Source organism: Mandrillus leucophaeus, unplaced genomic scaffold (assembly GCF_000951045.1).
Source record: "Mandrillus leucophaeus isolate KB7577 unplaced genomic scaffold, Mleu.le_1.0 Scaffold14, whole genome shotgun sequence".
Taxonomy (NCBI): Eukaryota; Metazoa; Chordata; class Mammalia; order Primates; family Cercopithecidae; genus Mandrillus; species Mandrillus leucophaeus.
In genome coordinates, this window is record NW_012101365.1 from 1104538 (window position 1) to 1121390 (window position 16853).

At 40.6% G+C, this 16853-nt stretch overlaps 1 protein-coding gene across 9 annotated transcripts in view; it reads left to right on the forward strand.

Moving 5' to 3' along the window:
• OSBPL9 (oxysterol binding protein-like 9) overlaps nucleotides 1-16853 on the forward strand; it is a 175821-nt gene that overhangs the window by 100834 nt on the left and 58134 nt on the right. For 2 of the 9 annotated variants that reach the window (XM_011973748.1, XM_011973749.1), the window contains exon 1: nucleotides 15208-15522. The exons of 6 other annotated variants lie outside the window; for them this stretch is intronic. Coding sequence is in view for 1 of the 3 variants with exons in the window: in XM_011973746.1 (XP_011829136.1) it covers nucleotides 15362-15388 (27 nt within the window). In the remaining 2 variants the exon portion in view is untranslated. Of the gene's footprint in view, nucleotides 1-15207; nucleotides 15523-16853 lie in introns of those variants that run through there. One more of the 9 variants, XM_011973746.1, reaches the window with a different exon arrangement.

The following is a 16853-nucleotide window of genomic DNA, read 5'->3' on the forward strand; positions in this document are numbered from 1 at the left end:
TGGCTTCATTTTCAGAGAGGTTCTCCCTTGGTGGTGATAAGGTGGTCGTAGCAATGTTAGCCTCGCATTTTTGGAACTGAGTCCCTAGGAGGCTATTCTTTCTAGACCTTAATAGGAGTAACACAATTATTGCTGATCACCTTAGCTTTGGCCATGTGTCGAATCCTGACCAATCACAATTTCACAGTCATAGATTCTACCCTGGAGCTGCAAAGTTACTGGCCTCACTAGAAACACATTGCTGATAGGGTGGAAGGTGTGTTCATCCTACCCTACCCCACCCACACCAAAGTCAGAATAGGGAAAAACAGATTTTGGGTGACATGCAACTAATATCTGCCATACTACACTGAAGATACTTTTCTATGTTTATTCTCCAATGAAAGAGCTTATATTTGTGGCACATAGGGGATTTTGTTTTATTTTAATTTAGAAAATTTAATTGTAGAAAACATGTTTTATAACCCTTTCTGTCTACTTTGTTCTACATCAGGAATTGACTTGTTTAGATAAGGTGGCATAGGGTATCTTAGGCTCTACAAAATAGTAAACCCCCCATCACTTGAAAGTGTTCAAGTAGAAGCTTAGAAAACATTGTTCAAGGATGTGGTTATTAAGGGACTTTAAGAAATGAATATGAAATTGAAGTAGGAAATCTTTAGCCACTCTACGAGTTATGCTTTTTAAAAGCAATTTGTAATTACTGTAGATTTCTTTTAAATTTAGGCAGTTTCATACATGACTATAGCATCATTTTAGCAAATTTGTGATCCTGTAAGAGGAGGATAAGTGTTTTTTATTTGTTTGTTTTTTGTTTTCTTGAGACAGAGTCTCACTTTGTCCCCCAGAAAGTAAATCTAGTTAGATGTGGTTTGTTTCGGCTCACTGCAACCTCCACCTCCTGGGTTCAAGCAATTCTCCTGCCTCAGCCACCACACCTGGCCTAAGAGGGGAGGATAAGTGTTTTAATGATCATATTAGACTGAATGTGGCAGATGAGATTTCCCCTCATGGTTGGTTAGACTGACATTCAACATTCAACAAGAGCCACCTGCCCTTGGAGGCATTTCTGCCATTATACCCCTACGTAAACCTTCTAGAGTGCTATTACTTACTTGCTTTCCTTCAAATAAGTGTTTTCATTTTTGGCCTCCACATTCTTGTGTGTGATGTCTTTTCTCTGTGAAATGTCTTCTACCCTTTTCTTCAAAGCCTAGTTTAGAACTGACCTCTTCGATGAAGACTGGCCTCTGCCGACTGGCCTTTCCTTCCCCAGTCCCCCAAGTTCAAAATGATCTCTTTCCTTTGAATACTATACTATTTGCACAATTCACTAACTCCTTATCATATTCTTCTTGTTTATCTGTTGTCAGCTGATGTTGACATCATAAGTTCAGGTTCCTAACTAGATCCAATATTGGAATTTTTCAGCTTTTGCTAAGAAGAGAGCTTGTATGTTTTTGGGAATAATGGGGAGAAAAAGATAATTTTGAGAAGTCTTAGACTTCTAATAGCTTTAATATTTAAAAGTACATGTAATACAAGAGGTTTTTTTCCCTAAACTTCATGCATAGAGAAGATAGGACATTTAGAAATATAGAATTAATGTTCATTTGACTGGCAAAAGATTATCTTCTCAGAGGTGGCGAAGTGTGGTAAAGAACTTCGCTCTAGAGCCAGAATGTCTGTGTTTGTATCCCAGAGCCCACCACTCGTATTTAACCATTAACATTCAACTTACTGTCTCTGAGTTTCAGTGGCCTCATCTATAAAATGGGGATAATAAGAGTACCTACTTCATAGAGTTGTTTTAGTGATTAAATAAACTAACGTAAACTTGCTAGAACTTGATAGACTAACATTAGATGAGAACTGGTGGAAATAATGCCTGACTGTAGTAAGAACTTGGTAAATGTTACTAACACAACTACTGTTCCTACCATTCCCTCTGCCAGTGCCTGGTATTCAGTAGCACTCAGTAAATGTTAGTTAAATGAAGAAATAATTGAAGGAATGAATGAACAAACGGTTGATGTAGAGGTTGCCTGTTTATTGAATATTGTGAGATGTATAACATACTGTCTGTTAGGAACTGTGGGATGGGCACTCACAGAGCTGTCTTCCAAAGGGGTATAGGAGAGGAGACGCAATGATCTCAGCAACCTACCTTTAAAACATATCCTAATATCTACTGCCATGTTAGGTTCTCTTCTTTTGCTTTTTAAAAAAATTTTTTTTCACAAAAGTCTTATGTGTATTCCCCCCGCCCACTTCAGTTTAAAGATAAGGAAGCTCCTACTACATAGTAGTGCTTCCCAGTCTAATTCTTGACCTCATGTTTCTTTTTTTTCTTATTTTTTTTTTTTTTTTTTTTTTGACAGGGTCTCACTCGTTGCAGTGGCACAATCACAGCTCACTGCAACCTCTGCCTCCCCTGCACAAGTGATCCTCCCACCTCAGCTTCCTGAGTAGCTGGGACTACAGGCATGCACCACCACGCCTGGCTAATTTTTGTATTTTTTTGTAGAGATGGGGTTTTGCCATGTTGGCCAGGCTGGTCTCGAACTCCTGGGCTCAAGCCATCTGCCCACCTTGGCCTCCGAGAGTGCTGAGATTATAGGCATAAGCCACCATGCCCAGCCATGTTTTCCTTTTTCATTGAACTTTATCTCTCCTTTACCCATTAAACTCCACTGCATTGGTCTTGTCATTACTAAGAGCTAAACCACCTGTAAAATATTAAGTTAAAAAGTGTTTTCTTCGACAACAGTTTTCTTATCTTCATCTTCTTCTGTCACTTTACATCTGAACTTTTCTTCTCTCATTTTGGTCTGACCCCTACTTCTCCATTTTTCCTGGCCATTTAATACTTTCTTGTTTTACCCATCCCATTTCCCAATGGAGACCTTCTGGTCTGCTGCTTTATCATTGCTTTTGTTAGAAGACATACAAATGGCAAGGGGGTATATGAAAAGGTGCCTAACATCATTGATCATCAGAGAAATGTAGACCAAAACTACAATGAGGTATCATTTCATCCCAGTTAAAACGGTTTTTATTTTCCCCCGAAAGACAGGCAATAACAAAATGCTGGTGAGGATGTGGAGTAAAGGGAACCCTCATACTCTATTGGTAGGAATGTAAATTAGTACAGCCACTGTGGAGAACAGTTTTGAAGGTTCCTCAAAAAACTAAAAATAGAGCTACCACATAATCCAGCAATCCCACTGCTAGGTATAGATCCAAAAGAAAGGCAGTCAATATATGGAAGAGATACCTGTACACCCAGGTTTATTGCAGCACTATTCACGATAGCCAAGATTTGGAAGCAACCTAGGTGTCCATCAACAGATGAATGGATAAATAAAACGTGGTGCATAAACACAATGGAGTACTATTCAGCTGTGAAAAAGAATGAAATCCTGTCATTTGCAATCCTGTCTTGAATAGAACTGGAGGTCATTATGTTAAGTGAAGTAAGACAGGTACAAACTTCACATGTTCTCACTTATTTGTGGGAGCTAAAAATTAAAACAATCGAACTTCATGGAGCTAGAGAATAGAATTATGGTTACCAGAGACTGGAAGGGTAGTTGGGCATATAAGTGTGGGGGGAGTGGGGATGGTTAATGGGTACAAAAAAAATAGAACGAATAAGATCTACCTGATAACACAACAGGGTGACTATAGTTAACAATAATTATACATTTTAAAAATAACTAGAAGAGTATAATTAGATTATAACACAAAAGATAAATGCTTGAGGTGATGGATATCTATCTACCCTGATGTGATTATTACTTATTTCATGCCTATATCAAAATATTTTATACTCCGAAAAATATATATCTGCTATGTACCCACAAAAATTTAAAAATATATATATTGTTTCTGCTATCACCTTTAGAATTTCTTGACTGGATAGTTCGTCTGTATACCATCCTGGTCTTCATTCCCCAGGGCCCCTGTTGTCTGGTTTTTCTGCTTCTAGAACTGTTAGAGGTCACAAAAGCAAGATGGTTGTATCTATCACAATTTTTGTCTGACTTTAACTGGATATCTGTTACGATTTAATAGTCATCTTATTGACTTCTTGTTGGTTTCCAATTGAATCCTCACAGTGGACTTTTTTCATTGTATTCAGAAGCCTGTTCCCTTCTTCATAAATCAAGGCTTTCTTCTTCAACAGTTCGTAGTGACTTCACCTATACTTTATTTCTCTGCTTTGAATATTTCAAAGAAATAATATTCTTGCTCTTTCCCAAGGTTAACACTACGTACATTCACTTGACCACATGATGTTTTCTTGGAGATTGTGACCTAATTCCATCACCCTTCAGCAGCCCCCACCATTTTCATGGATTCAGCTAAACCTTCTGTAAGATGACTCTTACCCCCTCCCCTCCAATCTTTATATCTCTTTTGATATGTAGCTTTAGTCTTACTTTTTTTCCTTTTGGATTTTGCCAGTTAGATGTCTCCCTAGAATTCCATTTCAGCGTGGCTAAGACTGAGCTTGTCTTCTCTTTCCTCCCCAAAGGAAATTGTGATTAGGGTAGACTGAAGATGACAGAAGGAAACTAAGATCTTCTTCGTCCTTTCAACTCCTATGGAAGCTGAGTTCCAGTAATCATTCTAAATTTGTTGTGTGTCAGCTTATGGTATCTTTTCATGTCTTTACATTCCGCCAAAGAGGGAGTTCCTTGAAGGGGAGACCAGAGGGCGTGCTGTGCTTCTTAATCCCCTCTTTCTTAACCAGTAAGAGGCATTCAGTAGATACCTGATGATACTGATTAATAGAGGGGAACTTTTCAGGTTGTGTTTTTTTTTTAACCCTAGTAAGCTTTAGTACAAACTAAATGCTGAGAGATTATCAAGTAAGGGATTGGTCACCACAAGAAGACTCAGGATGTTACATCCTATAGTTTTATAGTATCCTATATTGTACAAAATAAAATGAGTTATAGCAGCTTATCTGGATGTCATACAGGTATAAAAATCAGTTTTATAAACTTGGGTAAATTGGGGCCCATTTTAGAAAAACTCTTGCAGGCTGTGAATGCCAATATATAAGTAAAGTGTTATATCATAATATTATTTAATGTGGGCAAACATAAAACCAGGTATAAATTTCTTAGGTTTAAAATCTAATAGAACTATATATCCAAAAGAAAATTTCAAGTTAAACATAATACAAAGCAATACAATCTAAATTAACATTAATTTAATGTGATGAATGTTATTGCCTTGCTAAAAGTGGGTCACTACTCACAATGTGCAAATGGTACTCACTGTTAGGATGTAGATTCGTTTAAACTATGGCATACATACACTACCATGTGGAACATGGTGATGTGTTCTCTGTTCTAACTACTGGGAAGCCTTCCTTGGCATAGCACATGTCATGGGGTCACTTGGCTTTAACTTCACATAGATATACCATTTACTTGGTCAGTGTCACTTCTGTGACAAGTAGTATGTTGTGCCAATTTGATTGTAAGTACAAATATGGGCAATGAAGTAACTTGGTTTCAGGGTCGTTACTAAGCTGAGTAACTGTGTGGCTATACTAATTTTTATAGGCTATTAGAAATGAAAACACAGGAGATTGTTGTAGAGACTTTAGATTCAAGTTTGAAGATGCTTACGCAGATGTTTAATTGAGTTGTATAGACCTTTATGTTTCTTTTCTTTTCTTTTTTTTTTTTTTTTTTTTTTTTTTTTTTTTTTTTTTTGAGACAGAGTCTCACTCTGTCACCCAAGCTGGAGTGCAATGGTGCGATCTCGGCTCACTGCAACCTCCGCCTCCCGGGTTCGAGCAATTCTCCCGCCTCAGCCTCCCTAGTAGCTGGGATTATAGGTGTGCACCACCATGCCTGGCTAATTTTTTGTATTTTAGTAGAGACAGGGTTTCACCATGTTGTCAAGATGGTCTCAATCTCCTGACCTCATGATCCGCCCACCTCAGCCTCCCAAAGTGCTGGGATTACAGGCGTAAGCCACCGCCCCAGCTGACCTTTATGTTTCTTAACTTTATGCTATACATGAGTTGATATTTCAAAAATTTAAATGGTTTCTATGATTATTCTTTGGGCCAAAAAACTGGGCGTTAATTGTCCTCATATGTATTGTTTTTGTAGCTACTTCATGTAGATTTTATTTTTGGTGGTTATCAAAGTGGAATTTTATTTATTTATTTGTTTGTTTGTTTTGAGACAGAGTCTCATTCTGTTGCCCAGACTAGAGTACAGTGGTACAATCTCAGCTCACTGCAGCCTCAACCTCCCAGGCTCAAGCAGTCCTCTTGCCTCAGCCTTCTAAGTAGCTGGGACTACAGGCATGCACCACCACACCCGGCTAGTTTTTTGTATTTTCAGTAGAGACAGGGTTTTACCCTATTGGCCAGGCTGGTCTTGAACTCCTGGCCTCAAGTGATCCACCTCCCTCAGCCTCCCAAAGTATTGGGATTACAGGCATGAGCTACCACACCTGGCTGAAATTGGAATTTCATTGGTACTGCCTGTAATTTTATGGTTTTTTTTAAAATTTTTATTTATTTATTTATTTTTTGCCGTCACTAGCTTTTATCTAACGCCCCTAGAGAGAAAGGCCATGATACCTTGTATACAAGGGTATAAGAGTATACAAGGGAACAGGGAGGGCTGAAGGGAACAGGGTGGGCTGGAATAAGCCTCATTAGAAATACTATTGAGTCTGTGGGTAAAACATTATTATACGAAAAGGAGATGTGGTTTTAGGGTGGTGCAATTATTTTTGCACCAGCCTAATAGAATTACAAGTCATTATCAATGGAGACATTGTGAAACCTTTTTTTTTTCCCAAAAGAACTATCAAGTATGATAATTACATGTCTGCCCAACTTTCGTTATAGACTAACATAACTTAATTGTATTTAAGGTACAATTTAGGAGAGTTGCTGAAAAATTAATCTTTAGTATTGAGATGCCTTGATTCTACCCTCAGTAGCTATAATGGCTTTTGTGTCTGAGTAGACTAATAAAAATCTTTTGAGCATTTTTCTTGACTGTTAAACTACTTCACTGAAGATTAGCTTTTTGAGCATCCATTTTAATTTCGCAATATGTAAGGATCTGTTTATCACAACTGTATTGTTTTTCCCTGGCCTCGTTAGATAATATTTTCATATCATGTAGAAAAATGGGTATATTTTTTCTCCCTTGAAGTCCTCTATTTCCCAAAGGAAGTGGTTGCAATATAGATGTGTCACCTCTTCCACAGCAGATGTGTCACCTCTTCCACAGGTAAAGTACAATGGAGAAGTAGCCAGTAAAATAGTACATGCTCAATGTGGAACATTTAGAGCATACAGGAAAGTTATTTATTTGGTAAATATTTTTTAAGCACTTACTGTGTTTCATGCATTATACTAGTTGTAGAGGATATAATTGAATACAACTACACGTAGCCCTTGACTTTATGGAACTAGTCTAGTATAAAGATTTAAGATTGCCTGGCATGGTGACTCACACCAGTAATCCCAGCACTTTGGGAGGCCAAGGCAGGATTGCTTGAGGCCAGAAGTTTAAGATCAGCTTGGTCAACATAATGAGACCCCATCTCTCAGAAAGAAAGAAAGGAAGAAAGGAAGGAAAGGAAGGGAGGGAGGGAGGGAGGGAAAGAAAGGAAAGAAAGGAAGGATTTAGTTAGACAATACAAAGCAGTTTCACTCATCTTGTGGCAAGGAGTTATGTATTTCTAATCAAATTTGCCAGCTCAAGCATTTTCAATAAAATCTACATGTTTTTTTCAGAATAAAGTGACCAACGCAGAATGTTTCTTGTAAAAATCAGAGCAATAGTTGCTACCTAAAATAATTTTGAAAATTAAGTGGTACTGAAAGGCTCATATAGCAAAAATATGGCCTCCTGTCATTGTACTTTCCTGCTCCCCAGACTCGCCATTTTCAACATTTTTTTAGTAGTTTATTTTGCCATTTCATAGCATAGTACCTGACATTTTATTCAACAGACATTTATTAAGTACCTAATACATGCCATTCCTTGTTTGAAGGGATGCTAAGCATACAGTGGTGAGCAAGGCATTGTGGGGGTGTATAGAGGGTTTTCATTCCTAACCTGGAACCAAATGTTTCTTTCTTTTGGATAACGTATTAAAAATTGCAAACAGTTTACAAACTTTTGGAACAATGGTGGCCTTGATCATAAAGTAGGAACTGCTTCTACCGTATGTATGCTAGGTGGTGTATTTGTGACATCTGGCTAATGTTTCTACATGGAAATTGGCTGACTTTAGTTTTGAGACTTCTGGGAACCAGTCAGGCAAAATAGTGAAACTGTATATCCTGTTTCCAAGAGTTGTCTTTCAAGGTTATCTGCTTCATTCATTTGGTCTGACTTGCTAGGCAAATGCCTAGGGTAAATATGATTTGATTAACTAACAACAACAGCAACAACAGTTTTATTCTTTTAGAGCAGTTTTAGGTTCACAGCAAAATTGAGCAGAATGTACAGAGATTTTCCCTATACCCTCCCCTACTATCAACATCCCCCACCAGAGTGGTTTGTTACAATTAATGAACCTACATTGACACATCATTATCACTCAAGGTCCATAGTTTACATTAGAGTCCACTCTTGGTGTTGTGTATGGGTTTGGACGATTTTACAATGACATTTATCCACCATTATAGTGCCATACATAGTAATTTTGCTACCCTAGAAATCCACTGTGCTCCACCTGTTCCTCCTTCCTTCCTGCCTCATCCCTGACAACCACTGAACTTTTTAATGTCTCCATAGTTTTGCCTTTTCCAGAATGTCATATCATTGGAATCACACAGTATGCAGCCTTTTCAAATGGGCTTCTTTCCCTTAGTAATAGGCATTTAAATTTCTTCCTCATCTTTTCATGACTTGATGGCTCATTTCTTTCCCTCCCTCCCTCCCTCCCTCCCTCCTTTCTTCCTTCCCTTCCTTCCTTCTTCTTCTTTCCTCTTTCTTCTTTCTTCCTTTTTTAAGAGACAAGGTATCTCACTCTATTGCCCAGGCTGGAGTGCAGTGGCACAATCATAGCTCATTGCAGCCTCAAACTCCTGGGCTCAAGTGATCCTCCTGCCTTAGCCTCTTGCGTCGCTGGGATCACAGGCTCCAGATATTTCAGTGCTGAATAATATTTCATTATCTGGATGTACCACCTATCCATTCACCTACTGAAGAATATCTTGGTGGCTTCTAAATTTTGGCAACTATGAGTGAAGTTGCTATAAACATTGTATACAAGTTTTTATGTGGATGTATGTTGTCAACTCCCTTGGGCAAATAGCAAGGTGTGCCATTGTTGGATCATGTGGTAAACATGTCTTTAGTTTTGTACAGAATTCTAGGTTGGTATTTTTTTCTCTGTCAGTCCTTTATTTGGAGACAGCCTTGCTGTGTCACTCAGGCTGGAGTACAGTGGCGCCAGCCATCTTGGCTCACTGAAACCTCTGCCTCCCAGGTTCGAGCGATTGTTCCTCGGCCTCCTGAGTAGCTGGTATTACAGGAGTGCGCCACCACACCTGCTAATTTTTGTATTTTTAGTAGAGACAGGGTTTTGCCATGTTGCCCAGGCTGGTCTCAAACTCCTGACCTCAAGTGGTTCACCCACCTCAACCTCCACAAATCCTGGGATTACAGGCCTGAGCTACCGTGCCTGGCCTCTCAGTACTTTAAATAATCATTTCATTCCACTTTTCTTTCTTTTTTTCTTTTCTTTTTGAGATGGAGTCTCACTCTGTCACCCGGACTGGAGTGCAGTGGCGCAATCTCAGCTCACTGCAACCTCCGCCTCCTGGGTTCAAGCGATTCTCCTGCCTCAGCCTCCCAAATAGCTGAGATTACAGGTGCCCGCCACCATGCCCAGCTAATTTTTTGTATTTGTAGTAGAGACAGGGTTCCACCATGTTGGCCAGGCTGGTCTCAAACTCCTGACCTTGTGATTCGCCTACCTCAGCCTCCCAAATTGCTGGGATTACAGGCATGAGCTACCATGCCCGGCCCACTCTTCTTGCTTACATAATTTCTGAGGAGATGTCAGATGTAATTTTTATTTTTGTTTCTCTAAAGGCAAGTTGAGTTGTTTTCCCCCTCTAGCTTCTCTCAGGATTTTTTTCTTTATCTTTGATTTTCAGTAGTTTGAAAATTATTTGCCTAGGTGTCGGAGTTTTTTTTTGTTTGTTTTTGTTTTCTCAGGTGTGACTCCAGAAAGGATCTAAAGAGGAGCTTTACAATCTCTTCTCTGGGGTTTGTGGAGACTTCCTTAACCCTTCTGTGTTACCCCTTAAAGCACTGCGTCAACCTTGAAAGGGCACAGGAAAGGGTGTCTATGCCATTTTTATGCCATTTATCCTGCTTGGTGTTTTCTGAGCTTTCTTCATCTGTGGTTTGATGTCTCACATTAATTTGTAGAAATTCTGTCATTGTTTCAAATTTTTCTTCACTTCTTTTCTGTTTCTTCTTCTGGTGTTCCCATTATGCTTTTGTAGTTCTCCTACAGTTATTGGATATTTTGTTCCAGGCTTTTTTTCCCTTTGCTTCTCAGTTTTGTAGGTGTCTGTTGAGATACTCTCAAGCACAGATATTCTTTCCTCAGCTTTGTCTAGTTTACTAATAAGCCCATTAAAGGCATTCTTCATTTCCGTTACAGTCTTTTTGATCAGTAGCATTTTTTTTCATTCTTTCTTAAAATTTCTGTCTTTCTGCTTACATTGCCCATCTGTTCTTGCATAGTTTCTACTTTGTCCATTAGAGTTCTTAGGATATTTATCATAACTATTTCAAATTTCTGGTTTAACAATTCCAACATCCCTGCAACATCCAAGTCTAGTTTCGATGCTTGCCCTGTCTCTTCCAGCTCCGTTTTTTCCTATTTCATATGTCTTATAATTTTTTCTTGATAGCCAGACATGATGCATTAGGTAACAGGAACTTTTGTGAGTGGACCTTTAGTAATGTGGTGGTAAGGTGTGCATAGAGGGGAAACATTTTCAGTCTGTTAGTGAACTTTTGTCAGCTTCACATGTGCTTCTCAAGTTCATCCTGTGAGTGGGACAGTAGGGCTAGAGAGGACTGAAGTTGGGCATACATAGTAAATACCTTCTCCTACAAAGAAGCCTAGAGGGGATGCATTAGGGGATTTTTTTCCCCCAGTATTCACTGTGATGACCCTTATTGAGCTCCTGGAGGTAAAACTCACAAAACTGGTTCTCCTCCCTGCCCATATTACTACGTGTCCCTGGAGTTTATATCTTTCAGACTTGTCTGCACTGAGCTTCCACCAGTTTGTCAAATACAGATCAGGTTTCCCTACCACCCGTGCAGTTAAAACCCACATACAACTTTTGACTCCCCCAGAGCTTAACTACTCACAGCCTGCTATTGACTGGAAGCCTTGCCAATAACATAAACAGTTGATTAACACATATTTTATATGTTTTCTGTATTGTATATTATATTCTTACAATAAAGTAAGAGAAAGATGTTATTAAGAAAATCATAAGGAAGATAAAACATATTTACTGTTCATCAAGTGGTTCCCGTGGGTGCTGGTTCCCATGGAGATTGCCCCTTGTGAGTTTTTGCTCAGGGAAGTTGTGATTCTCTAAATTTGCCTGTTGGTCTCCTAATTTGGGAGGTATCAGTTTTCCTTGTGACCTCACTTCTCTTACAGATTTAAGAGGAGTTGTTGGTTTTTCAGTTTGTTCAGTGTTTTACATGTTGTTAGAACACAGTGGTACTTCCAAGCTTCTTAACATGCCATATCAGAAATCTGAAGTCTTACCTGATTTGGCTTTTTATATTTTTTCTTCTTTTTTTCTTACATTGCTACCAAAAGCAGTTTTCATCTATGTCTGGGATTACATTAGAGCAGAATGTAATTTCTAGGTAAACATTATTGGGCTCCCTAGCAGAAATAATATTTTTGAAAGTAGTATATGAATTCTGTATAATTAAAATTTTCTTTTCATCTTAATAGGTATAGGTAATAGGCATGGCCTATATTTTTGCTCAACAGACTAAAATAGTAATTTAATCACCTAATAGCCTTAGTTATATAGTTGAAAGATGAGTTGAAAATCTGATTCATGGGTTGGAAATCACCTGTCACATATGAGTTTTAGGCATTGGTCACTTTGTTTTGAAACAGCTTTGGGGTTTTTTCCTTTTTCAACTCATAATAGGCTTTAACAGCTTTTAGTTTGTTTCTGTTTTTTAACAACATGAGTTGTCAAATTTGATTATAGCTTCTTGGTACAAGATGGATAAATTTGCTTTGTGTTGTGTAATTTTTATTTTAAATGCTACATCTTTTATGAACACTAACTTTATACTAAGATTAGGAAAATGAGAACTGCATGTCTGCAACAAATAGCTATCTGTAGTATTAAATTGTGAAAATGTAGACTTTTGATTGGAGCTGGGATCTCTTAATATGTAACTGTAACATAGAGTAAATAAGTATTTTGTCCCTTGTAGGGTCAAACAGTACAGTACACAGGCAGAATTAGAGATGTAGGGCTTTTTTTTTTTTTTTCTTTTTTTTCCCCTGGCTTAGAGAACCGTTTGATCAGCTAATACGGAATTAAGTCCCTAGGGCTGCCCAGGCACAACATTAACTGCTAGAAAAGCAGCTATTAAAGGAAAATTTAAAAGAGTATTAGTGAAGGTTAAATACTGACCATGGACATCTGGCAAAATTGATGTTTTTTTTTCCCCCTCCACCATTGTTTATAGTTTATTGTTATTTATCAGAGAATTAATGTCTATTTTCAGAATCTGTTACCATAAGAAATCCATTTGAGGACTTAGTATATGCCAGGAGTTCTACTAAATAATGATGATATAGTGCTGAACAGAATTAGATAGGATCCTCACTCCGTTAAGCTTACAGTCTAGTGGTATAGATCAACATTAAAGAATAACACAAATAGAAAGCAGAGCAGTGGTTCATGGGATTGACATGAGAAGCATGAGGCAAGCTCCCAGGTGATGGAAAATACTTTATTTCTTAATTGTGGTGGTTACAAGTGTGCATATGTTTATGAAAACATATTGTACATTTAAAATGGATACATTTTATCACATGTAAATTATGACTCAATAAAGTTAATTAAAAAGAATAACTCAGGTAAGGTGGTGTGTGCGCTTGTAGTCCAGCTATTCCTGAGGCAGGAAGATCACTTGAGCCCAGGAGTTTGAGTTCAGCATGGGCAACATGAGACCTGTGAGACCTTGTCTCTAAAAAAATTTAAATAAATAACTAAGATAAATGTAAAATTACAGCTGTAGTAAGTTCCACAAAGGAGAGTTACATGGGCTATGACGATGTATGATAGCCAGAACTGACATTGGCAGGGAGGAAATGATGATGAGCAGAAGTAAATAAGTGAAGTGTGGGGATTGATGTCAAGGGGACAGTGTAAAAGAAGTAACAGCATGTGCCAAGGCCCTAAAATTGGAAAGTTCTTGGCAAATTAAAGGAGTTTGAAAAAGGCCATTGTGTGCAAAGCAGAAAATAGGTACTACAAGGTAAAAGATGGAGCTAAGAGGTAGGTAAGGCTAAACCTTGTCAGCCATTGTTAAATATTGAATTGTATCCTAAGCACAACTCAGTGGAAAGCAGTTAAAGTTCTTTCATTGGGGGAGGCAATGAAGGGGTAATAAAATTGGTTATAGAAATACTGCTCTGGCCATAGTGTTGAGAATGAATTGGAGTAGCCAGAATAGATTCAAGAAGACTTTAGTAAGATTATTCCAACAGGCCAGGATAGGGTGGTGGCAATGGAGAGAGATGGACAGAATGGAGTGTATTTAGGAGGTAAAAATGACAGAACTTGGTGATGCACTGAATGTGGAATGGGGGAGGTGTCTAGGAGGGCTGCTAGGTTTATAGTTTGCATATTAGGGTGGATGATAGTGGTTTCATTTACTGAGACAGGGAGCCCTGGCAGAGGACCCAGCTTTTAGAGTGGGTAGGGGGAAGGGGAGAGTGCCTCTGGTATTGGGCATTTTGAAGTGATTTACATAAAACAAACTGAAGGTATCTTTAACACTGAGTCCAGCAGGTTAGCATATTTATTCAGCAAGCATTGCGCCTTTTTTTTGTTTGTTTTTGGGGTCTTCAACTCCTGGCCTCGGATCCCCCCGCCTTCCCCCACCCCTCCCAGCCTCCGCCTCCCAAAGGGCTGGGATTACAGGAGTGAGCCACGGCGCCTGGCCAGCATCGCTGTTTGTGCCGTGTGCCCTGTGCTAGGTCTTGCAGTGGGTACCAGTAGAGCCATAAAAGTACAAAAGATAATTGGACGTTTAGTAGGTATAAGAAAAACCAGCAAGAGCGGAAAAGGAGCTGGTCCTCCAGATCAATAAGTTAATCACTTATGTCTGTGAGTCCCTGCATTTGGGGGGATTCTCTGTGGAGGTCCTCTAAGTCCAAACTTTTGATATAATTTGCAGTTTGCGCCATTTGGATTCCTGAAGCATCTTTACAAGCCACCTACATTCCTTATGGAGCTGTGGCACAACAGAAAGCCCACGATGTCTCACCGGATTAATAAAAACACAGGCGCTCACACTTTTGTTTACTGACACAGTATCTCCTCCCCCCGCTCACTCCCTCAACACCCACGCGACACAACTTTCCGGAAGTAAGCAAAATCCGTTATCAAAATGAAACTCCGGGGCCCAGGCTCCACAGCTGCCATAAACTAGATGGCACGTTAGAAGCCGGTGGGTGTAGGTGAGGCACGCTGGCGCCCGCGAGCCCTTCTCCAGTCGCCACCCAGTGGGAATCCGCAGGGCTGGAGCCCCGAAGCTAAGCTGAGCTTCCCAGAGCGCAACCTCCCTTTCCCCCAGCAGCGCCGGCGCCGCATAAGCCGCGTGTCCCCAGGCGCACTCCCCCAAGGTGAGCCCCCGCCCCCCGCGGAGGCGGCTGGGTCTCGGGTCTGGGCGGGGCCCTCCGTACGCCCTCTCGCCGTTGCGCACCCCTCCTGCGAGCTGCCGGCGCCGTCGGCCTCTCCACCCAAAACTGGCCCAACCGCCAATCGTCGGCCTCTCACCTCCTACAGCAGGTGACCCATGGCCAATCGCCAGGGGTCTCTTTGCCAGGAGCCGCCAGGGCCAGCCAATCGGGGCGGCCTCTCCGCGGGGGAGGTGACCGGGAAGGGGTGGGGGGGGTGAAGGGGGTGTCCCGGGGGACGTGCTGAACCTCAGGACCGCCTGCGCCGCAGTCCGGGAATCCGGCTGAGGGGGGCAAGAAAAAGGGGTGCCCGGGAGCAGTCCCCGGCTCCCTCCCCTGGAGGCACAGAGGGCGGGGGCCTTGGCGAATGGCTTTCTTGCTGGCCACTTGCGGAGTGAGTAGACCCCGAGGGTCTGGGAGAGGGGCCGGCCCCTACCCCTGAGTCCCCGGGGTCCCGGCCGCCTGCCCAGGGCCAGGCCGGGGCGCGAAGGTCGTGCTCACCCAGCCTCCTCCCCGCTGCCCCCTGGGGTGAGTAGGACGACGTGGCTGCCCGGGCCCCTCTTCCTGGGGAGCTCTCCTCACTTCCTCAGCCTAGATGGAGTGAAGGCTGAGGCCAGGGCCTCCACTTCCACCAAGAGAGCATTCGCCCCCAAATCAGACTTTGGAGGAGGTCTCTTTTTTTCTGTTCATTTTTGTGGAACTCTATTTTCCTTTTGAAAGCTGTCTCAGAATATGTTTTTAAGCAGAAAAGTTAAGCTTTCTCTTATGTGAAAGCTTAATTTTGACCAGTTGCCCGTTAATAGAATCTCCAGTTGCAGGCCAAGTGTTTTTTTGGTGGTGGCTTGTTTTTGGCACTGTGTTCGTGCCTGGCCCTGTATTTTTTGTGTATAAAGTAATTACGGATACTATTGTTTTTGAGTATGTGTGTCGGGAAGGAGGTGATTTTATGCTTTTTGGGTAGCTTGTGCAAAAATGCTGAAAACTTTGGTTTAGTTTTATGGGGTTATCAGCCCAGCCGAGTTACGGAAAGTTGAGTGTAATTAATGGACTAGGAAGCATAGTTGAATAATGCACTTTTTGCTGACCATTCATACGGTATTATAAGTATTTGTTATGAAAGGTTGAGAGATGTATTGAACAAGAAAACTAGCTTTTGCTAATTTGAAGTAATACTTTATTTTGCTTTTTGATTAAACTGTTTACTTTTAGCTGTATTAAGGAAGATAAAAAAATCAAGTAATTCCTAGTTTCTCAATGGAGAAGCTGGAAGCATCTTAGAATAGTAGTTGCAGGTTTAAGAAGTTTTCACAGTGAACGTTAAAACTGGAAATTCTCACGCAGTTATGTATGAATAATCTATCTTGAACACTGCCTGTATTGAACTAAGCAGGTGATGAAGCCCTTTAATGAATACTGTTAGCATCTGTCATTTATTTTTACTTTAAATGTTGTATTGTTTTACTTTTTTTTTTTTTTTTTTAATGTGCAGCCCGACAAGAGACAACCTAAATAAAAATACCGCATTACCTTTCCTAGTTCAGGGAAGGTATATGATTAAAAATCAGATTTGGGCCAGGCGTCGTGGCTCAGACCTGCAATTCCAACACTTTCGGAGGCTGAGGCAGGAGAATTGCTTGAGCCCAGGAGCTGGAGACCAGCCTGGGCAACAAAGCCAGAACCCTCCCCCCGCCCCTGCCCCAATAAAAATTTTAAAATGAGTTGAGCATGGTGGTGTGCACCTGTGGTCCCAGCTGCTTGGGAAGCTGAGGTGGGAGGATCCCTTGAGCCCAGGAGTTTGAGGTTGCGGTGAGCTATGATGGCACCGCTGCACTCTAGCCTGGATGACAGAGAGCTAGAGT